The sequence below is a fragment of the Lissotriton vulgaris genome, chromosome 3_1 (assembly GCF_964263255.1).
Source record: "Lissotriton vulgaris chromosome 3_1, aLisVul1.2, whole genome shotgun sequence".
Taxonomy (NCBI): domain Eukaryota; kingdom Metazoa; phylum Chordata; class Amphibia; order Caudata; family Salamandridae; genus Lissotriton; species Lissotriton vulgaris.
Window position 1 is genome coordinate 1,903,230,318 of NC_141689.1, and position 26,120 is coordinate 1,903,256,437.

The window sequence follows — 26,120 nt, forward strand, 5'->3', positions numbered from 1 at the left end:
CACTATTTTAAAAAACTGCTTATTGTGTATTTTAAACTTACTGCTTGCACTCTCTCCTGGCACATCTTCACTATTTGGCCCTGACACCCCCCGCACAGCGGAGCTATCGCTGCAGCGGGTGAGGTGCTTGAATTGTTATTACCGCCATTTCTCGCCGCGAGCCTTAGGCCACGCCCACTCGCGCAGGCCACGCCCCCTCCGCCAGGATTGCTACTAAAGCGCTGACCACAAGCGCAACTCCCATACTCACTTTGCTCTCCTGAGGCACAGCCGGGAGCAGCGCTCTTTGTCACTATTTTAAAAAACTGCTTATTGTGTATTTTAAACTTACTGCTTGCACTCTCTCCTGGCACATCTTCACTATTTGGCCCTGACACCCCCCGCACAGCGGAGCTATCGCTGCAGCGGGTGAGGTGCTTGAATTGTTATTGCCGCCATTTCTCGCCGCGAGCCTTAGGCCACGCCCACTCGCGCAGGCCACGCCCCCTCCGCCAGGATTGCTACTAAAGCGCTGACCACAAGCGCAACTCCCATACTCACTTTGCTCTCCTGAGGCACAGCCGGGAGCAGCGCTCTTTGTCACTATTTTAAAAAACTGCTTATTGTGTATTTTAAACTTACTGCTTGCACTCTCTCCTGGCACATCTTCACTATTTGGCCCTGACACCCCCCGCACAGCGGAGCTATCGCTGCAGCGGGTGAGGTGCTTGAATTGTTATTGCCGCCATTTCTCGCCGCGAGCCTTAGGCCACGCCCACTCGCGCAGGCCAGGCCCCCTCCGCCAGGATTGCTACTAAAGCGCTGACCACAAGCGCAACTCCCATACTCACTTTGCTCTCCTGAGGCACAGCCGGGAGCAGCGCTCTTTGTCACTATTTTAAAAAACTGCTTATTGTGTATTTTAAACTTACTGCTTGCACTCTCTCCTAGCACATCTTCACTATTTGGCCCTGACACCCCCCGCACAGCGGAGCTATCGCTGCAGCGGGTGAGGTGCTTGAATTGTTATTGCCGCCATTTCTCGCCGCGAGCCTTAGGCCACGCCCACTCGCGCAGGCCACGCCCCCTCCGCCAGGATTGCTACTAAAGCGCTGACCACAAGCGCAACTCCCATACTCACTTTGCTCTCCTGAGGCACAGCCGGGAGCAGCGCTCTTTGTCACTATTTTAAAAAACTGCTTATTGTGTATTTTAAACTTACTGCTTGCACTCTCTCCTGGCACATCTTCACTATTTGGCCCTGACACCCCCCGCACAGCGGAGCTATCGCTGCAGCGGGTGAGGTGCTTGAATTGTTATTGCCGCCATTTCTCGCCGCGAGCCTTAGGCCACGCCCACTCGCGCAGGCCACGCCCCCTCCGCCAGGATTGCTACTAAAGCGCTGACCACAAGCGCAACTCCCATACTCACTTTGCTCTCCTGAGGCACAGCCGGGAGCAGCGCTCTTTGTCACTATTTTAAAAAACTGCTTATTGTGTATTTTAAACTTACTGCTTGCACTCTCTCCTGGCACATCTTCACTATTTGGCCCTGACACCCCCCGCACAGCGGAGCTATCGCTGCAGCGGGTGAGGTGCTTGAATTGTTATTGCCGCCATTTCTCGCCGCGAGCCTTAGGCCACGCCCACTCGCGCAGGCCACGCCCCCTCCGCCAGGATTGCTACTAAAGCGCTGACCACAAGCGCAACTCCCATACTCACTTTGCTCTCCTGAGGCACAGCCGGGAGCAGCGCTCTTTGTCACTATTTTAAAAAACTGCTTATTGTGTATTTTAAACTTACTGCTTGCACTCTCTCCTGGCACATCTTCACTATTTGGCCCTGACACCCCCCGCACAGCGGAGCTATCGCTGCAGCGGGTGAGGTGCTTGAATTGTTATTGCCGCCATTTCTCGCCGCGAGCCTTAGGCCACGCCCACTCGCGCAGGCCACGCCCCCTCCGCCAGGATTGCTACTAAAGCGCTGACCACAAGCGCAACTCCCATACTCACTTTGCTCTCCTGAGGCACAGCCGGGAGCAGCGCTCTTTGTCACTATTTTAAAAAACTGCTTATTGTGTATTTTAAACTTACTGCTTGCACTCTCTCCTGGCACATCTTCACTATTTGGCCCTGACACCCCCCGCACAGCGGAGCTATCGCTGCAGCGGGTGAGGTGCTTGAATTGTTATTGCCGCCATTTCTCGCCGCGAGCCTTAGGCCACGCCCACTCGCGCAGGCCACGCCCCCTCCGCCAGGATTGCTACTAAAGCGCTGACCACAAGCGCAACTCCCATACTCACTTTGCTCTCCTGAGGCACAGCCGGGAGCAGCGCTCTTTGTCACTATTTTAAAAAACTGCTTATTGTGTATTTTAAACTTACTGCTTGCACTCTCTCCTGGCACATCTTCACTATTTGGCCCTGACACCCCCCGCACAGCGGAGCTATCGCTGCAGCGGGTGAGGTGCTTGAATTGTTATTGCCGCCATTTCTCGCCGCGAGCCTTAGGCCACGCCCACTCGCGCAGGCCACGCCCCCTCCGCCAGGATTGCTACTAAAGCGCTGACCACAAGCGCAACTCCCATACTCACTTTGCTCTCCTGAGGCACAGCCGGGAGCAGCGCTCTTTGTCACTATTTTAAAAAACTGCTTATTGTGTATTTTAAACTTACTGCTTGCACTCTCTCCTGGCACATCTTCACTATTTGGCCCTGACACCCCCGCACAGCGGAGCTATCGCTGCAGCGGGTGAGGTGCTTGAATTGTTATTGCCGCCATTTCTCGCCGCGAGCCTTAGGCCACGCCCACTCGCGCAGGCCACGCCCCCTCCGCCAGGATTGCTACTAAAGCGCTGACGACAAGCGCAACTCCCATACTCACTTTGCTCTCCTGAGGCACAGCCGGGAGCAGCGCTCTTTGTCACTATTTTAAAAAACTGCTTATTGTGTATTTTAAACTTACTGCTTGCACTCTCTCCTGGCACATCTTCACTATTTGGCCCTGACACCCCCCGCACAGCGGAGCTATCGCTGCAGCGGGTGAGGTGCTTGAATTGTTATTGCCGCCATTTCTCGCCGCGAGCCTTAGGCCACGCCCACTCGCGCAGGCCACGCCCCCTCCGCCAGGATTGCTACTAAAGCGCTGACCACAAGCGCAACTCCCATACTCACTTTGCTCTCCTGAGGCACAGCCGGGAGCAGCGCTCTTTGTCACTATTTTAAAAAACTGCTTATTGTGTATTTTAAACTTACTGCTTGCACTCTCTCCTGGCACATCTTCACTATTTGGCCCTGACACCCCCCGCACAGCGGAGCTATCGCTGCAGCGGGTGAGGTGCTTGAATTGTTATTGCCGCCATTTCTCGCCGCGAGCCTTAGGCCACGCCCACTCGCGCAGGCCACGCCCCCTCCGCCAGGATTGCTACTAAAGCGCTGACCACAAGCGCAACTCCCATACTCACTTTGCTCTCCTGAGGCACAGCCGGGAGCAGCGCTCTTTGTCACTATTTTAAAAAACTGCTTATTGTGTATTTTAAACTTACTGCTTGCACTCTCTCCTGGCACATATTCACTATTTGGCCCTGACACCCCCCGCACAGCAGAGCTATCGCTGCAGCGGGTGAGGTGCTTGAATTGTTATTGCCGCCATTTCTCGCCGAGAGCCTTAGGCCACGCCCACTCGCGCAGGCCACGCCCCCTCCGCCAGGATTGCTACTAAAGCGCTGACCACAAGCGCAACTCCCATACTCACTTTGCTCTCCTGAGGCACAGCCGGGAGCAGCGCTCTTTGTCACTATTTTAAAAAACTGCTTATTGTGTATTTTAAACTTACTGCTTGCACTCTCTCCTGGCACATCTTCACTATTTGGCCCTGACACCCCCCGCACAACGGAGCTATCGCTGCAGCGGGTGAGGTGCTTGAATTGTTATTGCCGCCATTTCTCGCCGCGAGCCTTAGGCCACGCCCACTCGCGCAGGCTCGCCCCCTCCGCCAGGATTGCTACTAAAGCGCTGACCACAAGCGCAACTCCCATACTCACTTTGCTCTCCTGAGGCACAGCCGGGAGCAGCGCTCTTTGTCACTATTTTAAAAAACAGCTTATTGTGTATTTTAAACTTACTGCTTGCACTCTCTCCTGGCACATCTTCACTATTTGGCCCTGACACCCCCCGCACAGCGGAGCTATCGCTGCAGCGGGTGAGGTGCTTGAATTGTTATTGCCGCCATTTCTCGCCGCGAGCCTTAGGCCACGCCCACTCGCGCAGGCCACGCCCCCTCCGCCAGGATTGCTACTAAAGCGCTGACCACAAGCGCAACTCCCATACTCACTTTGCTCTCCTGAGGCACAGCCGGGAGCAGCGCTCTTTGTCACTATTTTAAAAAACTGCTTATTGTGTATTTTAAACTTACTGCTTGCACTCTCTCCTGGCATATCTTCACTATTTGGCCCTGACACCCCCCGCACAGCGGAGCTATCGCTGCAGCGGGTGAGGTGCTTGAATTGTTATTGCCGCCATTTCTCGCCGCGAGCCTTAGGCCACGCCCACTCGCGCAGGCCACGCCCCCTCCGCCAGGATTGCTACTAAAGCGCTGACCACAAGCGCAACTCCCATACTCACTTTGCTCTCCTGAGGCACAGCCGGGAGCAGCGCTCTTTGTCACTATTTTAAAAAACTGCTTATTGTGTATTTTAAACTTACTGCTTGCACTCTCTCCTGGCACATCTTCACTATTTGGCCCTGACACCCCCCGCACAGCGGAGCTATCGCTGCAGCGGTGAGGTGCTTGAATTGTTATTGCCGCCATTTCTCGCTGCGAGCCTTAGGCCACGCCCACTCGCGCAGGCCACGCCCCCTCCGCCAGGATTGCTACTAAAGCGCTGACCACAAGCGCAACTCCCATACTCACTTTGCTCTCCTGAGGCACAGCCGGGAGCAGCGCTCTTTGTCACTATTTTAAAAAACTGCTTATTGTGTATTTTAAACTTACTGCTTGCACTCTCTCCTGGCACATCTTCACTATTTGGCCCTGACACCCCCCGCACAGCGGAGCTATCGCTGCAGCGGGTGAGGTGCTTGAATTGTTATTGCCGCCATTTCTCGCCGCGAGCCTTAGGCCACGCCCACTTGCGCAGGCCACGCCCCCTCCGCCAGGATTGCTACTAAAGCGCTGACCACAAGCGCAACTCCCATACTCACTTTGCTCTCCTGAGGCACAGCCGGGAGCAGCGCTCTTTGTCACTATTTTAAAAAACTGCTTATTGTGTATTTTAAACTTACTGCTTGCACTCTCTCCTGGCACATCTTCACTATTTGGCCCTGACACCCCCCGCACAGCGGAGCTATCGCTGCAGCGGGTGAGGTGCTTGAATTGTTATTGCCGCCATTTCTCGCCGCGAGCCTTAGGCCACGCCCACTCGCGCAGGCCACGCCCCCTCCCAACCCCCTCTCTCATTGGTATATAACATGTGTCACCCCCGGCAACGCAGCGGACGAGCGCAGCGGGCGCGACGATTGCGCGCCGAAGGCGCGCCTAAGGCAAGCCCGTCTGCGCCCGTCCGCGGCCGGCAGGGGCCCAACTCACATCCTATGCTCCCAGGGACCTGATTGCATTACACTCTCACTGGCCGTTGGAATCCTCCAGCCACTCAAAACTACTCCAATTGGGGATCTTCAACGCCCGTAGTGTTTTTCCAGAGCTCAGGGTCCTTTCATCCTCCATTACCCCTGAACACACTGCCTCCTTCCCACCCTCTATAACCAGGCTTGCTCAGGCCCCTGTCAACATGGAACTAGCAGTTGCATACCTCAACACCCGGTCTCTTGTCAGTCACCAACACGACATATACCACCTTCTGGACTCAGACCGCCCCGACATCTTGTTCCTAACTGAGACTTGGCTGAACGAGGACTCCTCCCCCGACATCTTGGCAGCTATTCCTCCGGGGTATTACATTCTCCAAGCCAACCGACCAGCTGGCAAATCTGGTGGCGGCGTAGCCGCTATTATCAAACTCTCTTTCAGATTCTCTTACCTCTCTCTACTCACCATCCCCCAGGCTGACTGCCTGGCTATCAGACTCGAATCCTCGGTGTCCCCTCTTACCTGTGTCCTGGTATACCGCCCCCCTCAACCCATGCCCAACTTCCCTTGCCTCTTTTGCGATCTACTATCCCAGCTCACACTCAACAACTCCAAACTCCTGGTCTTAGGAGATTTTAACTACTGGCCATCGGACCCACACAAAAGCCCCCACTCTTTGGCTTTCGCTGATCTATTGAGCGGCCTCAATGGCCGTCAACATGTCCACACTGCTACTCATTCCAAAGGCCACACCCTAGATCAGGTCTGGACTTACAACCTTGAAATCAAATCACTCACGATCCATCCTTGCCATTGGTCGGACCATTTCTTAATCTCTTTCCTTCTTCTGGTCCCCCCACCGCCCCCCCGTAGTCGAGGCCCTAGCCTCCTGGCCCGCAACTGGAATAAAGCAGACCTCGACCTCTTTCTCTCCTCTCTAACATCTTCGGCCCCGCCCGGCGTAGGTCCCCCAGACTTTCAGGAAGCCGCACTCATCGACTGGCTGGAAACTGCTAGCGACAAAGTCGCCCCCCTTAAATCTATTCGAACCAAGCGCCCTCACGACGCACATCGCTGGTTTTCCGACAGTCTCAAATCTCTAAAACTTGGACTTCGCCAAGCCGAGCGTCGCTGGCGCCGAAATTACGACCCTCTAGAAAAAGCCCACTTCCTAAAATTATCTGGAGAATACAAACTCGCAATCTCAGCTGCTAAATCTGCCTACTTCTCCACAAAAATTCTCAACTCCGCGCAAAAATCTAAAGATATTTTTGCTATTGTGGAGGAACTTTCACACCCGGATAGGGTGACCATCAAACCCCTCCCCTCTCAGGCACTCTGTGATTCCCTCAACCATTTCTTCATAGACAAAATCAGCAAAATCAAAAACAGTATCTCCTCTGGAGCCCCAGCAATGTCCCTCCCAGAGGCCGCTCCTTTTCTCAATTCTCGCTCCCTGACCCAGCTCCCCCCTATTCCCGAAGTAGATTTCTTCCCCCTACTCCACAAAGTCTCATCCGGTTCCCCCACAGACTGCTGCCCTCCGGCCATTCTCCGGACCGCTTTTTCGACCTGCCCCGGCCCTCCATTGGCCCTCTTGAACAACTCTCTCCTGCTCGGCGTGGTCCCCAGCCAGTTCAAGAACGCCGAAGTGGTCCCCATATTAAAGAAACCCAACGCCGATTCCTCGGTCTTGGGCAACTTCCGCCCCATTTCCCTTCTGCCTTACCTGAGCAAGGTACTTGAAACGCATGTGACCAGCGTCCTCAGCTCCTTCATCGAGGACTCCAATTTTCTAGAATCCCAGCAAGCTGGGTTTAGACCTGCCCACTCGACAGAGGCGGTTATCCTCTCTGTTATGGAGGAACTTCGCAGAGGCGCTGACTCCAACATCAGCCAAGCCCTGGTGCTCTTAGATCTGTCAGCGGCCTTTGACACGGTCGATCACACCATCTTAGTCGACCGTGTCAAAGAGGCAGGCATCAGCGGGATGGCCCTTAACTGGGTTTGTTCCTTCCTTGCGGACCGCCATCAATCAGTCCGTCTTTCCCAGTTCACAGCAAACCGGACGAGATTCACCTGCGGTGTGCCGCAGGGTTCATCCCTGTCACCCCTTCTTTTTAACCTTTACCTCACCCCCTTGATCCACTCCCTCCGCGGTAGGAATGTCACTGCATTTAATTATGCAGATGACATACAGCTCGTTTTCAATCTCGACTCCTCGGACGAAGCGGCTCAAGATTTCCAATCCACCCTCTGCCATATCAGTAACTGGATGAGCACTCACCATCTCAAACTCAATCCCGACAAGACGGAGCTCATTCTTGTCGGAGGCTCATCCAACCCCTGGAACTCCACCTTCTGGCCCCTTTCCCTCGCCCCCCCCCCCCAACCTGCGGACAAAGTGAAAAGCCTCGGGATTTACATCTCCCAAGACCTCTCTATGAAGCACCAGGTCAGTGCCACTGTGTCCTCTTGTTTTTTTCAGCTCCGGAAGATCCGGAAAATCGCCCACTTCCTGACCACTGAAGCCCTCACCTTGGCACTGCTGGCGTTAGTCATCTCTCGGATCGACTACGCCAACGCCCTGTATGTTGGCATCCCACAATACCTAATCAGCAGATTGCAGCTGATTCAGAATCAGGCAGCTCGCCTTATCTACCACCAACCAAAACATCAACACGTCCGTCCCCTTCTCAAGGCCCTCCACTGGCTCCCTGTTTCGGAGCGCTGCAAGTTCAAACTTGGCTGCCTGACTCATAAATCTCTAGCCGGCACCGGTCCCTCCTTTATTTCTTCCCTCCTGCACCCTTATACCCCCTCCAGGAACCTCCGTTCCTCTCATCTTGCGCTCCTTCAAACTCCCCGCTTCAAGCGCAAAAAACACGGAGGTCTCAGATTCTCCTTTCTGGCACCCTCATTCTGGAACTCACTGCCACTGGAACTGAGACTCTCCTCCTCTCACCTTCATTTCAGATCTCTCCTAAAAACCCACCTCTTCCATGGCATTTATTCATAATTTCCTCTCCCCCCGCTCCCTGCCTCTTGTTGAATAAAGTGAATAGCGCCAAGAAACCGTCCGGTGAATGCCGCGCTTTATAAGTAATTTTTACATTACATTACATTTTACATTACATTACATTACATTACATTACATAAATTTCTATTGTCCGCTTATTTTATTAGAAGGAAATTATATCTTTCATTTTAACTATGAAAAACTGTTCATTTGGACTTTCCTTAACCATGAATAATGCCTAGGCAGTGTACTTTTTTAATCTTGGCTGTTACAATTCAATTTAATGTCTTTTTAACTTTTCTACTGCTTTTAAACATTTTAATACTTATTTAACTCTGTGCCAAACCCGAAACTGTAAATTTATGTGTCCAAATATGATGAAATGCAGGTGAATGTGTTAAATATGATGAAATGCAGATGCAATGTAGTTTATATAGGGTGCTCATTATAATGAATGAATTGAAGGTTTCTATACTGTTGTACATTTTACTATGAACTGTATATTTTATTGTTATCTTTTATGTTGCAATGCAACGAAATAAAGATTGAACTTGACTTGACGATTTCAATCTCTAAAGCAGTTCTTGCGGAGAAAGGTACACATACAAGGTAATGCAGAAAGCAACAGCCACTGTGACGCTCTGCAACAGCATGATATTGCTCTCTTCAATCGGTTAAGGTGATGGTAAACTAGTGTCTATCGCACACAGCCATCTTGAAGGTTGATAAGTGCCAAGCCACATTTCAGTATGTCCTGGAATCTTCCATTAGTGATCATTAATGCAAGAGATGCTGGAGATGATAAACATTCACTCTTAACAAAAAAGGGATTGACCATATTGGTCTTTTTCTGGTCTGTAAAAGTCCTGTTTGCAGGACAGAAACAGCCAGAAATGCCTTTCACATGCAAAACAAGGAAAATAACACTGACCTTATATATGTATGGAAAAAATTGATTTGTAAATTCACAGTCCTTTCTATACTCGGTATACATACAAATATATTTAGATACGAGCAACTGATTTTGGTCCGCTATTAATAATCACACAGTGAGGTCTTATTTTCATTATGCATCATACCAACTTTTTAAAAGAGGAGAATGTTTGATACCTTGTGCCGCAATCTCAAGAAGGGCTGGTAAGGTTTAATCCCATATCCATCGAAGGCTGGCTTTCCTTCCACTACCCAAATAATGCATCCCAGGCACACGACAGCTGACCACCATTTCTGCATCCTTACTGATCTCATCCTGTGAAAGGGAAAATAATATATGCATTAGCATTATCTATAACTGCAAACAAAATTAAAAGACAACTCTTTTTATGCACAAGGCCCATTTATTAGCTCGACTGTACATCAAGTTGGGACCAATCAGCAGTCTTGACACATTGTCAAGAGTTGTTCTGAAAGTTACATGTACCAACCAAAACAAACAGAACATGAATGCACAAGAACGAGTCAATTATGAGGCAGTCTAAGACCGCAAAACGATATTAGAATGAAAGTTGTGATCTGTCGGTAATCATTATTTTATGATGCAACCATAATATATGTTTCCAAAACACTATGGAATAAATTCCTTATCAGGCCATACACATCATAAAAACTCCCACATACTCTCATCACACCAATACATTACCATGTCACCTACAAACTTGTATATTTTATGTATAAGCGAGCTAACTGGACCTTCCCTCTTATGTTGGCCGTTTAAGATACCTTCAAGTCATTGAAATAAATGAGCACTCCTAGGTCTCTGCCGAAGAAAGAGTTTATAAGCATATATGAAGTCTCCGACTCAGCCTGAAATGCATTTGTGCAAAGAGATTCCTTTTGTGGGAAAAGGAGGCAGGTGTATTAAGTATTGATTGATTGATTGATTTATTAAACTGTTCGATTGATTAAAATCATTACAGCAAAAAAAGATAAAATTAGAACCCCACCCACCCTTTCCACCCCCCTCCCTGTGCCTCCTGTGGAAAAAAAACATTCCAACAGTCAATCTTGTGTTGCATGGAACTTTCAGCTTTCTATCCTGGTTCTTAATTTTGATGTGGCTGGGTTCCAGGCAGAGCACTCGAAGTGGTAAGTAGCCTCTTCTTTGCCCTTGGTGTTTGAGGGAAGCCATTAGTTTACGCGTTTATCAACTCTGCTTTTGAGAGCTTGAGGACAGACCTTTTTTTAGTTCTATAGCACCTAGAGCTTGTCTGATTTGAAAAATCAATTTTGCTACTCTTGCAAGATGGTGTGTTTTTGTTACCGAGAAGCACTAATCTGATGCCTCCTTGCAAGTTCTGATACCTTGGGCTCGTAGGATGGGACGGAGAAGCCTCTGTCGTTCATTGATGAGTTTCGGACAACAACACAATAAATGGAGCCAAGATTCCCGTTGGTAGTTACATAGGTGACATGAAATGGCTTTATCTGATCGTGCCCATGCTGGATTAAAGTCCCAAATTCTGAGGACCGTTAGCCTCATGAACAGAATTTTCTTGTGGGCCAGGGCCCCTAGTGCTTCCGTAAGGATGGTTGGACTTTCCCCAGGATGTAAGATTCGTCCAATGCCTTTGTATAGTTGTTATTTCGGAGTGCGGTTAGATCTTTTTCATAAGAAATGGAGCGGACCTGCTGTCTCATGGTGTTCAACCAGGCATTGTGCAAGATTTCTGTTAGGGGAAGACTGTTTCGATCTATGTTTAGTGGCTCTATTGCTTTGTCCAGCTTGGTGTGCCAGGGGGAGACCTCTTCTTTGAAGATTGTTGCCAAATGTTGTTTTAGGGAGTTGTGGGGTGCTTTAAGGACTCCAATGTAATACTTTATTAAGTCTCCCTGGAGGGCCAGTTCCGGTCTGGCAAGCCCTAGTTCCAGCCGTAATCTCATATTTCTAGCATTCCTGGGTGCTTGCAGCACGATCTTGTGGGCTTTGAGCTGCACTGCAGCTATGAGTATGTCTAGAGCTCCTGGAAATGCCAGGTGTCCATAGTTAATGGCTGGAATTAGTTTTGCCCTGAGGACCTTTTGTATGGGTTCGGCTGTGGGGCTGGTCAGACATTGGCTCAGTCGTTTTATTAAAAAAATTACTCTATTGATTTTCGCAGTTAGATGTTTTGTGTGAGCTGCCGATGTTGCCCTCTCATTGAGCCAAACTCTGAGATAGTTGTAGGCTACGGTGGTCCCAATTTGCTGGTCTCCAATCTTCCAAACTGCTTGTTTTTTGTGCGGGTATCTGCCAAATATCATTATCTTTGTTTTACCTTGATTAACTGTCAGGTGATTTTCCTTGTTGTACTTCCCCAGCTCTTTAAGGGCTCTTTGGAGACCTACCCTTGTGTGGTCCATGACTACGGTGTCATCTGCGTACTGTAGGATTGCAAGTCTCGCCTTGCCCAGTCTTGGGGGAACTAAATGTGCTTCTTTCAGGGCTGCCCCCATGTCTGCTGTATAAAGATTGAATAGAAGGGGGCCAGGACACAACCCTGCTTCAGTCCGTTGTCGGTTTCCACTTTTGTTGATAGAGCTGTGGGACTTATCTTGACTTGTACCCAAGTCTCCTCATGAAGGGACATGATGTCCTTCAGTAGCTTAGGAGGTGCCACCCAGGATGACAGTTTTCTTCAAAGTTTTCCCCTATCAACTCTGTCAAAAGCCGTGCAGTAGTCGATGAAACAGCAAAACAGTGGCAGCTGCTTGACTTTCACAGCACATTTTGAGAGGTAGGCCAGGGCCATGATGTTGTCTGTTGTTGCACTGTTTTTCCTGAAGCCAGTCTGGTAGAATGGGAGCAGATTGTTGTTATTTACCCATTCCTCTAGATCTCTCAGTAGTAATTTACTGTGGGGGCTTTCTCTATGATCCCTTCCCAGTGAACTGAGGAAACCATTGGGGATGGCCTATGTGAGAAGTTAGCCTGGCATATGATTTCCACTATTATAGTGGGCACCTTGCACCAGTCTAATCAACCCTTAATGTTGGTGGTTGTAAAGTCAACCTTGTAGACAACCTATCCTAGTGGTTGCATGGACCAGCAGTCATAGGCTAAGACTTCAGAGAGCATGTGAAGCAATCTGTTTTACCAATTATAATCCCTTGAATACCAAATGAAAGGACACCACACAAGGTGTATATCAAATATATATGTATTTATTCTAAACACAACCCCTCTGCACTCTTTATGAGGTCAGAGGTAAAAGTACATCACAAGTTACTCAATTAGCATATGATAAGTTGCACAAATACAGTTAAGCCCTAGGGGCCTCACAAACCATACACTAAAGAAGTGGTATAAGAACCACATGAGCGTTAGACAGCAGGCCGAGGGTCTGTAGAATCGCTGGTACTACACTAAACAACCAAAGGTTAGGAAGTAGAAGGCCCACGGGAGACGCGTGCAGTGTCTAAACACAGTCTCGAGTTACCGTTGACTTATAATGGGAAACGTAGAAGTTACAAAGTTACTGTTTAAGGACACTTCCAGATGGACTACGATAAAACCCCTTTAGTCTAGGACACTTCAAGAGTCAAGACCCACAGGAGCACCGGAATACCTGTGTTACCTCACTCAGGGAAGCCGGGTGCATAGGTGCCTTTTAGTGTCGGGTTTTGTTGTCGTTTCCTATGGAGAGCTGCAAAGAAGTGCTGCAGGCGACCAGAGGAAAATTGTCCGGGTGGATCCAAGGGTGGATCAGTGATGTGAAGAACCTGAAAGCAGATGGGACAGACTCTGGGTCACTAGCCAGTGACCAGGAGGAACCAGGAAAAAACCAGGCGATGTCGCATGCTTGAAGGTGAAGAAGGTAAACTTGGCTCTTCAGCCACGAGGTCCAGTAAGCATCGACGATGACCAGGCGCTGGATTCCAGCTGTTCCACAAAGGATATAGTTGACTGCAGTGTCAGTATCCGGATTGGACCTAACAAGCCTTGGCAACTGCAAACTCAAGCGGGATGACAAGATTAGCTCTGCTGCAGACCAGCAAGGTCTGTGGCGCTTCTCCTTTAAAGGGAAGCTGGAGAAAGCCCAGAGCAACTAAGAAAGTAGATTAGTTTGAAAGGAAAATCTTCAGGGGGCTCACTAGCCAATGGACAATGAACCAGGAAGACACATCTAGCTGAAATTCAAGAGTGGGTCCCACGCAGTACTCGTGGAGTGTGGAGGGCTCAGCTTCAGTGCAAATGGCGCTCGAGTTTGGGGCTTCTTATATCCCAAATGCACAACTGCAAGGGTACCTTGGTAGTCAATCTGTTAGCAAAATTCAGGATGTCCAGGGTGTCCGGTCCCATGTCTCTCATGTCTGCCACGGGCCTCAGCTTTGCTATGGATGTGGGTCAGAGTTAGCGAAGTCTGAGAGTCCAGTTTCTGTGTTGCTGAGTCTTTGGGTTCTGCCGGAAACATCAACAAAGCAGACTCGCAAGTTACTGGTGGTACCTGTTTGCACAGGGTGGTCACTCCTTGACCACAAGGGAGATGTCTTTCGTCTTCTAGTCAGAATAGAATGTTGAAGGTCCAAGAGTTCTGTATCAAAGTTTCTTTCCAGGATAATCTAAAGTCCAGGGGACACAGCTCCTATACTTATACTAAGCTAAGGGGCTGGATTACCTGCCTACATCCCTCCTATGGGTGGACCTAGGAAGGGGGTGGTTACACCCCTTTCCCTTTGTCCAGTTTCGCACCAGAGCGGGGCTTGAGTGCCCCAGAAACTGGTTTGATCTGGGCTATGCATGGAGCACCTTGTGTGCCCCTGGCAGTGTCTCAAAAAGCATCTGCTGATGCAGCCCTCCCTGTCTCAATACACATCTGCTTGTCTGGGGAGGTGCTGGCACCTCCCTGGACAGGAAACCTGTTGTCCAGGCCTCCCCTGCCGGAATTTCACCCAGCGGAAAAACAGAACAAGTGCCTGCAACCTCCTTATTTATTCTACGTGGTTAATCCAATGAAGACCAAACAGGTACTTAGTTACGTTTAGTCAGGTACCGTAATTTGTACCGATCACTTTTTTTATTTTTAGCAAAATTTCATGCGTGTTTGAGGCAGAAAAAATCATACACATTAACATTTAAACATTTACCACGTATATGTACTTTTCAAACAAAACAAATACTTTTTACAATCACAAATTAGACTACAACACATCCAAATGACAATTGAATTATAAACATTACAAACATTACGATTGATATTTTCTTATTTCAAAAGAAGACGCGTTTCGAGTAAGGGCCAAGAAGGTTCCCGAACTCTCATAAGGGCCTTATGAACAATCTGTGTAGGATCCATGACTCACCTATATCCAGGGAATATTACTTCATCTAATCAGGACGATTGTTCTGCAATCCATTGATAAGGGCACCAATGGTTTTATTTGGGGAGATATGTAAATGTGTTGTATTTGTATAGCGCGAACAGTAACCCGTAAGCATCCCGGCGCTTGTACTCCTACCACAAGGGAACCCCTCCTGGCTTTTCCTTGTGAGGTGTCCACTCCTGGGCATCCCATGGTGAAACCAGGCATCCCTTGTGTATCGGGGGCCGTTGTGGAGACTAAGCAAGCTATTGCCCAGAGTTGCAACGTGGGGCCCATGCTTAGATTCGGCACTGAGGCGAGAATATCTGGTCAGAGGAATTTAAGCCCGATCCCGCCAAAGCAGGAATTGAACCCTGGTCCCTGGCCAGCGCTTCAAGGTCTGCCGCTCTAACCATTGAGCCACACTTCTCCATGAAAGATAGACTAAAAATATCCAAATTCATTGCCCACAGGAGATGTGGGGGCCTACGTTTATCTTGCATTGAGCACTATTACACCTCTCACAGCTATCATACATGTGGCCCAGGGCAAATGATCTCCCTTTCTGATTTGCCTTGAATGGAACATTACTCACAACAGACCAGGCCTCCATCTACTCTATCAATACAATATGTAATCTAAGTCAGCATCCTATCCCATGATTCAGAACACAGTTAAAAATTGAAGCACTCCCATAAACATTTAAAGAGAAATCCCAGACTGCATCTCCATGTACCCTTATCGAACAATGCAGTCATCCATGTGAGGGGGCTTCTATACATTGAGAAGTATGGAAGAAGGCAGGGATCCTGACTTTTTGACACTTTCTAACTTTAGGGCACTTGAAAACATCTAAAACACTGAGGGAGTAATTCAGTTTACCCACATGTCAGAAACGGTAGCACATGCAATGGGTTCTTTGCATAGTACCCTAGGGTCTGGGTCATGGAACATCCAAGATTCTCCAGTTCTACAGTATCTGAAACACTGGAGATTGTGCAGGGAAGTTATGGCGGGCTTTTACAACCTGATAGTCCAGCCCCTACACCCCTGCCCCTTCTATCCCATCTTAGCATCAAATAGCAAAGGCAGATGCAAATGTAGTACATAGACCAGAACTGGGAGACAGTGACGGACGAGTTATACAAAGGGACCAGGGAGTCTAGAATAAAGTTCTGTGTCTTTAAAACGGTCCAGGACTGGTACTGGGCACCACAGAAACTTGCTACTTGAAGCATACTACACTATTCGAAATGCTGAAGATCTGATCAACCTGCGCGTGACACAGTTCATATTCTTTATGATGGCCCTGACATTGGAACAACAATGGTCCCGAATATGGATTACCATTAGCTCAGCTGTGGAACTTCTTTTACAAAAAACCTTATTCATAGTACACAACACTGGTGACTTATCTTACATCACTGGCCATAAATATAGCATGCAAATGAAGGCCAGGGCTACGGCCAAGCTATTCGTACTGTGATACTGGAGTTCACCAATGCTACCCACTCATCATGAGTGCCAAATTAGAATATATGAAGAGGTCTCATATTAACAGCTCATCAACAAACCACAAGATAACATAGATTCGCTCAGGAGTATCTGGTCTCCCTTCCTTGATATAATAATGGATGCCTCTGTAAAAAAGAATATCTGAACAGGAACAGATATAAGATAGGATAAGACCCCATATACCTTGATTCTTGCCTTCCACTTCACCACTTCCCATATTCCATCCTTTTCAATATTGGCCCTAACAAATCAGAATCCCTCCCATTTATCATGCCCAATCGCCCAATCAACTTATTTATCAGTCATCATCTCATATTATGCCTCTTCCGTTTTAAGGTTATCCCTTTACACTTACCCTAGTCCTACTCCTGTCCACCCAAATGACACAAGCTTCCCGGATCTCTTTCTTGGAGTATGCTGATATGCCAAATCCTGGGCCATATCTCAGGCAAGGGCCAATCGAGAGGAGACCGCAAGCACCCTGAAACATGTTTCAAGCTTATTTGGACTCCTCAGTGAGGTATAGGGGCCAGCTGCCCAATTCAGCTTCCTCAACAGACTGTCTTACTTAATAATAAATGGAGTCAGAGAAAATAGAAAGGCAATGGATACTGAAAATCAATTGGAATTCACAACGTTCAGTTAGATAGATAGTGAATGCCTGATACTTTTAAGAATGTACATTCAAAATTCTCTGAGTAGGCAGTGGAGGGGAAACAGCCTTTTCAATGCGGGCTTAAGCACACATGCAGTTTCCCTGGAAGCGGAACAACGCTTGCCTTAACCACATATATATATGCGTGCTTAAGGCAGTCAGTGTTGTAGCTGTCTGAGCGGATGGGTGGGGAGAGGAACCAGAAGGATCACAGCATCAAGAAGGACATGGACGCCACTTGGTAAGATGGGCAGGGGCTGGGGGGAGGTGGGGTAGGTTTTAGGGGTGTGGCTGCTTTTAGGGCTAAGGGCAGTGGGACCCATTTTAGAGCTCCGGGCAGGGGGCGAAGTGGCAGTTTTCAGGGCGGGGCAGTTTTCAGAGCTGGGGGCCAGTTTTTAGGGCTCAAGGCAGATGTGCTGGGGTCGGATCTATGCCACACATAAACCTTTAACAATAGTACCTTGTTGATCACATTCTTTGTAACAGCATTAGTGGTAAAGTTGCGGTCGTTGTAAACACATTGTGGCTAAGGCATGTGTAGTTGTGTCACAATAGAGCATTGTTGGGAATACCCTGCGGCAATTACACAACTTTGGACCAATTTGCTGCCCTGTGATCTGTTGTTTAGCTTGTCCAATCACTTACATTTTCCTCATAGCTTTTTGTAGTCTTACAGCTGTTCCTCATGGTTACTTTGTCTAAGACACAATCATTTTACATTTATTTGCTTTCATAAAGTTTGCAATCATTAGCAGACCACTTCTTTTGTCCATGATTAGGATTCCAGTTCAATTGCCACAGGTGTATTGTCCCTTTAATTTAAAACACTCAACATTCTTTACTGCACACAGGTACAATTCTAAAACAACTCCCAGTGAACCCAGGTCCTTTACTTAAATGTGTGTAAAATACGGCTGTGGGACCTGTCAGGTGTTTTAATATTAGATTGCCTTGGTTATTAATATGTCAAATACTTCAGGAATATTACTTTCTTTCAATGAATGCAGCAACTTCTTCCATTCTTACCTACACCATTATAAAACACTATTATTCTACGGACTTTCCCACACATTTGTAACCATTTACATCTGGATCATTCGGATATATGCCTAAAAATATATCAATCAATGAAGACAGATTTATAGTGCGAGACTAATCACTCATGCTCGGCTCATTATTTGAATTTCTAGGTCCTCTTCTGTACTCCTGAAGATAGGATGATGTCAGGAGATGGAGGGCGGGTGTGGGTGGAGGGTGGGGGGAGGGGTGATCGATCCAGGACTTTGTGGCGAGGTGGAAGAAGGAGCATCCTCCACTGTTGCTTCTGCGGATGTGAGGGGTGTTAGCTAGGCAGAGGGAGGTGTATTGCAGGAGTCTGGTGGTTGTTATATGCTGGTCTTTTGTTCTGCAGGGCTTTGTCGGTGTAATTCAGAACCTTGAATAGATATCTCCTGTCCACATGGAGCCAGTGGAGTTTATTCAGGTGAGGAGTGATGTGGACCTGTCTGGGGAGGTCGTGGATGAGTCTATATGATATTGCCATTATTCACAAAACTAATACAGTATGTATTTGCACCCATCTGGCATTGCAAAGTAGTAGAAACGTATAATCAAAGGTTATTAAAAAATCACCACCACTAAAAGAATAAAGCAAATTATCTTTACAAAGCACCAAGATACATATCATTTCCACACATAAGCATACAATACGAGGCAATGTTATACTGCCCATACCTTGATTTTAATCATGTTTTACTTAACGCTATCATTTGAAGTTACACAAATTAAGCCCCTGATTTTGAGTTTGGTGGAACAAGAGAACTCACCATAAATTAGCAAGCCTCTGCCCCATCAAAATCACAGTTGACCACCTCATTTAAAGGTGGGTAAAGGACACAGTTTTTAGATGGTCCCATTGACGGAAATGACTGACCCATTGGTCCATCTGCCACAGGGCTATCATGTCACAGTGATGGTCACCATGACCTCTTTATATTTTCCTATCTGGGACAGCCATGCTTGGAATGACGGTCCCAAGTATGGAACTTGTTGTATATAGAAAGAAGACTCCAAATCCGGTAAGGTTGCAGGTAAGCAGTTTAATACAGCAGACAGAAAAGTAACAGGACCGTAACCTCATCTGGCCAGGTAGTAACTGCCACAGAATGGAATGGAAGACAGTGACACAGAGAGAACTATGCAAGCAGTCTAGAAGGTTGGAGCCAGAGCATGCAGGGAGAGGACAGATAGGGAAAAGCTATGTACAACACATCTCCCTCCTTTGGGAACAAAATGAAAACAAGGGAAAGAAAGAGCAAAATAACAATAACAGCTGTTAATGAACATAGTCACTCAAGTAAGCTGGAGGATGACGGGAACGTGGACACCTTGAGGAGACATTGGAAGAAGAAACACCAGAGGTAGTATCAGAACACTCATGCATATCATCACACGCAGATGAAGGAGCATCGCCACCACCCACCTCCCCCCGTACAGCAGGTGAGTCACGCGACTCGGAGTCTTGTCGAGCAGACAACATATAGCCACTGCAGCCTGTCTCAGAAGGAATAAGATCGGAATCATGGGTATTGGAGACCTCCTTCTGATATAAGGCAACCCTTCTGTAGTTCCACTTAGCACCATTCTCAAGAAGAACAAAATGGGGAAAAGCTTTCTTAACCCGGAAGGGACCAGTGAACTTAGAAAGGCCCTTGGAGCAGCGACCCGGCTTAACCTTGACCAAATCGCCAGTGGAGATGGGAAGAGGGGAAATATTTGAAGGGGAAGAAAGCTTGTTATCATCCCTCAACCAGGAAGGAGTTAGCTTGGACACAGGGGAACGCCCTCGCATCAGTTCAAAAGGGGATTTTCCAGCCTGCCCATGGGGTGTTGAGCGGTAAGCCCAAACCAGCTCTTGTACACGCTCATCAGAAAAACACCCGCTAGCAACTGACATCTGTATAACACCCTTGACTAGTCGGTTGACCCTTTCACACAGACCATTGCTTTCGGGATTATAAAGACAGGTGCGGTGATGAGATATACCACATTCACGCAAGAAACAAGCCATTTTGGTAGAGGTGAGCTGGGTGCCGTTATCTGTAATGAGAACTGAAGGATAACCCTCATTCACAAAAACAGACTTGAGGAAAAGAATGGTGGAGTCAGTTGTAATCTCCTTCATGAAACGTACAGTCAACCACTTTGAGAAACAGTCAACAACAACCACCGCAAAACGTTGATTTACGGGCAATTCGCACATAGGGCCAATGAAATCTAAACATATTGTGTGCCAAGGCAAGCTTTTAAAGGAAATGCTGCCAACAGATTGAGAACCAATGACCTTGAGACGCTTCTCTCCTTCCACGCACAAGGAGCATTTGACAACACAATCCACAGCATCACTGTTGATTGAGGGCCACCAGAAATTTTCTTTTACACGCCGCTGAGTAAAAGTTTGACCCAAATGGCCCTCATGAGCTAAACCAAGAATCCTGCCCCTCAAAGAGCTTGGAGGAACATAACGATCACCCCTCATGAGAACATTTTTCCCACACACAGACAACTCATTGACAACCTTAAGAAAGGGTCTGACAGCTGGTTCCAAGGCACTTTCTCTTCTCGCCCCCTTGAGAACAAGATCAACTACAGCTTTCAAAACATGATCATCATCCATGCCTTTGGACCACTCCTCAGCTGAAAAGGAACTCTCACACAAAGACACGACATCATGTAAGGAGGCAACAGCCTTGTCATCGCCCTGTTCACACAAGGAATCCCCGGGGTTGGGAAAAGAAACCGGGAGACGCGATAAACAGTCGGCTTGTACATTCCTCCAGCCGTGAACAAATTCAACTTCAAACTGGTAATCCTGAAGGCGAGAAGCTAACCTGGCCAGCCTAGGGGAGCCCTTGCCTGTACCACCAGGTGCCAAAACATTTACTAGGGGTTTGTGATCCGTGCGAAGAACAAACCGAGAACCCCATAGATATGTTCTAAAGTAGTTAACGCCCCATGCAGCCGCAAGAGCCTCTCGCTCGATAACAGAATAGTTGACCTCAGAGGTCGACAGAGGCCTCGAGGCAAAAGCGACAGTTTTCTCACCACACTTATGTTTCTGGAGGAGAACAGCTCCGAGACCAACACCACTGGCATCAACCATCAAAATAGAAGGACGTCTAATGTCAAAGGGTGTGAGAACACCTGAAGACTTAAGTTCAGTTTTGATACAGTTAAAGCAAGACTCTTGCTCACTCGTCCAAGAGAACTTGACCCCTTTCTTTAGTAAAACTCTTAAGGGAGCAGTCTTTGAGGAAAAATCTTTGATAAACTTAGAATAAAACTCAATTAGCCCCATGAAGGACCTGAGTTGTTCTTTATCTACAGGAGGAGGAGCCAGCTCTATCGCTTCTAAGAGATTTTTCTTAGGCCTTACACCCTCAGCAGAGAGACAGAAACCCAGATATTCAACCTCTTCAACCAAGAACGCACACTTCTCTCGGCGCAACGTGAGACCCGCATCCACAATTCTACCTAAGGCATTGCGTAAAACATCATTGTGCTCCTCCAAGGTATTGCCAAAGATGAGAATGTCATCTTGGAAGAAGATAATTTTATCTAGCCCCTTGAACACTTCAGAAACCATGCGCTGGAAAACACTGGCAGCAGAGATTAGACCAAACGGTAAGCGAGTAAACTGGAAAGTTCCCTCACCCGTGATAAAAGCTGTAAGATGCTTTGAGGCATCATCCAGACGAATCTGGTGATAGGCATGCTTGAGGTCTAGCTTGCTGAAAAACCTAGCTCCCTTAAGGGTGGAAACTAATTCGCCTATATTAGGTAAAGGGAATACATCGGCCACCACACATCTGTTCAAGGAGCGTAGATCCACACAGAAACGAATCTTGTTGTCAGGTTTGAGCGAGATGACAACAGGAGAAACCCATGGGGAGGCTTCAATCGGTTCGATAATACCCCCCTGTAACATCTCATCTAAAACAGCCTTGACCTCAGCCCGCAAGGCAAAAGGAACACGCCGCGCTTTGTGCTGTACGGGAATACTGCCCTCTTTTAACAGTATCCTGTGTGTGTACCCCTGTAGCTCACCCAGTTCCTCACGAAAAACCTGACTGTGACTGGCAAGTATGTCATCCACGTAACAATCATCCACAACAAGAACGGGATCATCAGCTCTGGGATTGACAATAATGTGTAGATCGTACTGGTGAGAACGACCCAGTATTGCGGGACCATCCACAGACACATAAATCTTGCCCTGGGTTGACCTGTTCTTGAAAACAATCATTGCATTGAAGTAACCAAGGAGGTTAATTTTTTCCCCTTGGTAACCGGATGGAAAGATGTCACAGACCTCCAAATGTTTGTTACCCCAAACCTCATACAACATAGACGAGGGAATGATAGTCCACTTGGACCCAGTGTCAACCATCAAGTCAACGTTTTTTCCATCAACTAAGAACTTTGCTTTAATAATACGCTCCCTCTTCTCATCACACGCGCACACTGAATCATACAAAATCAGTATTTTGTTAACATCACGCTTCAGTTCATTGTAATCACACACCACAGTAACCCTCTGATTGGCTCTATTCTTACACACTTTTGCAAAGTGGCCTATTTTACCACATTTTAAACATTCTTTGTTATTAGCGAAACAAAATTTTGCATCAGAAGAATGAGAATAACTCCCACATCTAGAGCACATTTTAGACACAAACTTGTTACTAGGTTGCGACTGTGATCTACTGAATGGCTGTTGAGACATATTTTTCTTTTGTAATACATAACCTTTCTTTCTGACAATCGCAACAGCAGCAGCTTCATCATCACTGATATCGCTATTAGTTAATTTATAAGATACTTCCGCAACCTTGGTATCCGAACTAGATTTTGATAACTCTTTAATACATTTTTCGCTCTCCTCGACCACCTTAGCAAGTTCGATTGCTACCTTCAGAGTAGGGTTCTTAGCGGCCCACAAGCGCTCCTGAATTTTTCTATTGTTGACCTGTACCACCAACTGATCCCTAATATGCTCGTCAGCCATTTGACCGAAGTTGCATTTGACTGACAACTCACGAAGGCGAGCAACAAAGTCATCAATACTTTCGCCCTCAAGTTGTTTATTTTTGTAAAACCTATAACGTTGAAGAATTAGGTTTTCTTCCCTTCCAAATCTGTTCTCCAGTCTGGCAATGGCCTCTTCAAATTCATCCAAAGGTTGTGACGTGGCGGAAAGAACTTGAGGTAAATATTTAAAAAGTCTTTGCCCTTCCTTGCCTAATGTGGTCATCAGGATGGCCTTCTTACGTTTGGCAGAGAAGCCCTCACCATCCAAGGCTTCAATGTAGTCATTAAACATAATGACCCAGTCTTCCCAAGGAGTGGAAGGATTGCCAGGTTCAGTTAGAAACTGAGGAGGAAGAGCGATGTTTATAGATTGCGCCATTACAGACCAGCAGCCAAAACAATATGAATACCAAGCACAGGGAGTTCAGTGTCGCAACGAAAGTACAATTCTTTTGAACTTTGACCAGTAAAAAGATTCAGCGCTGCACTTCCTAGCGTTAGGAGTAATCACCAAATGTTAATAAATAACGTATCATTCTTATGAACTTTGACCAGTAAAAAGATTCAGCGCTGCACTTCCTAGCGTTAGGAGTAATCACCAAATGTTAATGAATAACGTGCTTACTTGTGTGGAAACCTTGCGTGCCAACGACTTTAACTTGAAATGAACCACTCGAGCGAACTGCTCGCATCGGACTGATGAACTGCACAGAGCGGACTGAGGAAGTAAACAAAGATGGCCGCCAGCGTATGTCGTCACGAAGGTCACGTTAATGACCTTGCGTAGACACCACGCAGCAACCGGAGGTCCGTGCAGTAGTGCGCAGTCAATGCGCGAGACTCAGCTCGAGACTCCGCTCGTGGAAGCAGATCCAGCAAGACCGTTGCTATGGCCACGCGGGACACACACAAGTGACGTTCAACTCCGTTGCTACGCACCTCAGGCTTGTGACGCTGTGGGTAGCAACCACGGAGGCAAAGAACAAAAACGCTGTTTTAGGAAGTTGAATCCATAAAATCTCGACATCAGACGGTTGCAGAAGGAGAAGACATCGAGAACTCAAAGCGCTGACACTCGTGGATTCGTCGAGGAACGGATCGCTGTTGTAGGATAATCTTTTCTTAGGCTGTAGCAAAAATTTGGCCAGATGCTCCCATCCTGAAGTCGCCAAAATGTTGTATATAGAAAGAAGACTCCAAATCCGGTAAGGTTGCAGGTAAGCAGTTTAATACAGCAGACAGAAAAGTAACAGGACCGTAACCTCATCTGGCCAGGTAGTAACTGCCACAGAATGGAATGGAAGACAGTGACACAGAGAGAACTATGCAAGCAGTCTAGAAGGTTGGAGCCAGAGCATGCAGGGAGAGGACAGATAGGGAAAAGCTATGTACAACAGAACTCCATCAATTGTCCCCACTAACAGGAAGAAATCTCATGCCCATTGGTTCATTATTTTCAAGATCAAACTCCCCCTTAAGGAGTTTATTCTTAAAAAACAAAACAAGTTACCGATTGAGTGCAAGAGACATGGTACCTTCTCTGAAAACTCTTCAGCCTTCAGCTTTCAGATCAACGACCCCACCGACAGTTGCTCTGCACAAGCATGTGCTAGTGTGTGACCACTGGATGGTGTATAATAATATCGTTGCTGAAATCCCCTAATTTGCAATCTATGAATGGAAGTAACTCTATCGAATTTATAGCAAACAATATACACTTGAGAATAGGCGCAGCTCTTTTGAATGGATACAGTGACGAATAAATAGGGGCAACGTTGCAATGCTGTAATTAGTTTCACATTTTTATGTGAAGGCAATTAAATAATATAGAACTAATTTCATTTGTTTGGCTCAGGCTAGCAATTCATTCAATCAGAAATGTGACTGACACGTCACACCCAGCAACACAATGATGCAATAGTTTGTGGGAGAGACCAGCTTTCCCATATTATATATGGAATGCAAACTTGAAATCCCCTGAACCTAAATTGCTTTTAAATAATATTAGAGGTAATCTGCTTGTTCTAGCGGCTCCCAATGATCTACTGAATCGGATGAAATAGTTACATCTGATGTCTTTGAACTCCTGTTCTCATAGACTGTCAAACCACTTAATTGGGGCGATGAAACTTTTCTCAGAGACTTTATTATCCCCTGCTGCAGTCGAGCCTCATTCTTAGCTATATATAAATTGCTAACATTTCTTAGGGCCCCACTGCTTGTTTGAAAACTATGGAGCAGATTTACAAGCACTTTGCACCTCTTTTACGCCGCCGTTGCATCACTTTTGTGATGCAGCGGGGGTGCAAAAGAGGCGCCATGGTTCGGAGTATTTACAACGTGACGTATCTAGCCCTGCGCCAGAAGGAGGCTTTCCTGTGCAGGGGGGGGGGGGGCCTTCCCGCGCAGGAACGCCTCCTAAAAGTGGCTGAGTGAAATCTTCAAGATTTCACTCACTCACTTTGGGGCCCATGCTACGTCAAAACCCTGCGCCTGCTTGATGCAGGCGTAAGGATTGACGCAGCATTAACAAGATAGGGCCCCCCAGAGTATTGCTGGAGCTGCGTCGCGTTTGCGACGCAACTATAGCAATGCGCCCCTTATACGGCACAGATGCGTGACGCATCTGTGCCGTTTTTGCCCTCTGGTGTGCATCCTCGGTGGCGGCGGCATGGGGGACAATAAGTGGCGCATCTCTGCTGATATGCAGGGATGCTCCACTTATTGTAAATATGCCCTATATTTCCATAGTGTTTCTATAGAATTCCTGTTCTCCTTACTAACTGAAGTCTTTTATATCCCGTTTTGATTTAAGCAATCATTTCCATTGTGTCCTTCAAGTACAATTGTCTGCTTAATGCTCTTATATTCACTCTTTTTCTCTCTTTTGTAATTGTAAAGAGGAACTGGAGACCAAGCAAGCAGATATTTATGGCAGCCTGCACCGATTTTGTTAGTTTTTTAAACTTTACCACCTGATCCCAAAATAACAGTCCCATATGC

General features: G+C 47.3%; 1 protein-coding gene across 2 annotated transcripts in view; it reads right to left on the reverse strand.

Moving 5' to 3' along the window:
* FSTL5 (follistatin like 5) overlaps positions 1-26,120 on the reverse strand; it is a 2,973,258-nt gene that overhangs the window by 2,658,665 nt on the left and 288,473 nt on the right. For both annotated transcript variants that reach the window (XM_086962384.1, XM_086962383.1), the window contains exon 2: positions 9,692-9,830. In XM_086962384.1, coding sequence (XP_086818510.1) covers positions 9,692-9,829 — 138 coding nt within the window. In that variant the 5' untranslated portion in view covers position 9,830. The remainder of the gene's footprint in view (positions 1-9,691; positions 9,831-26,120) is intronic.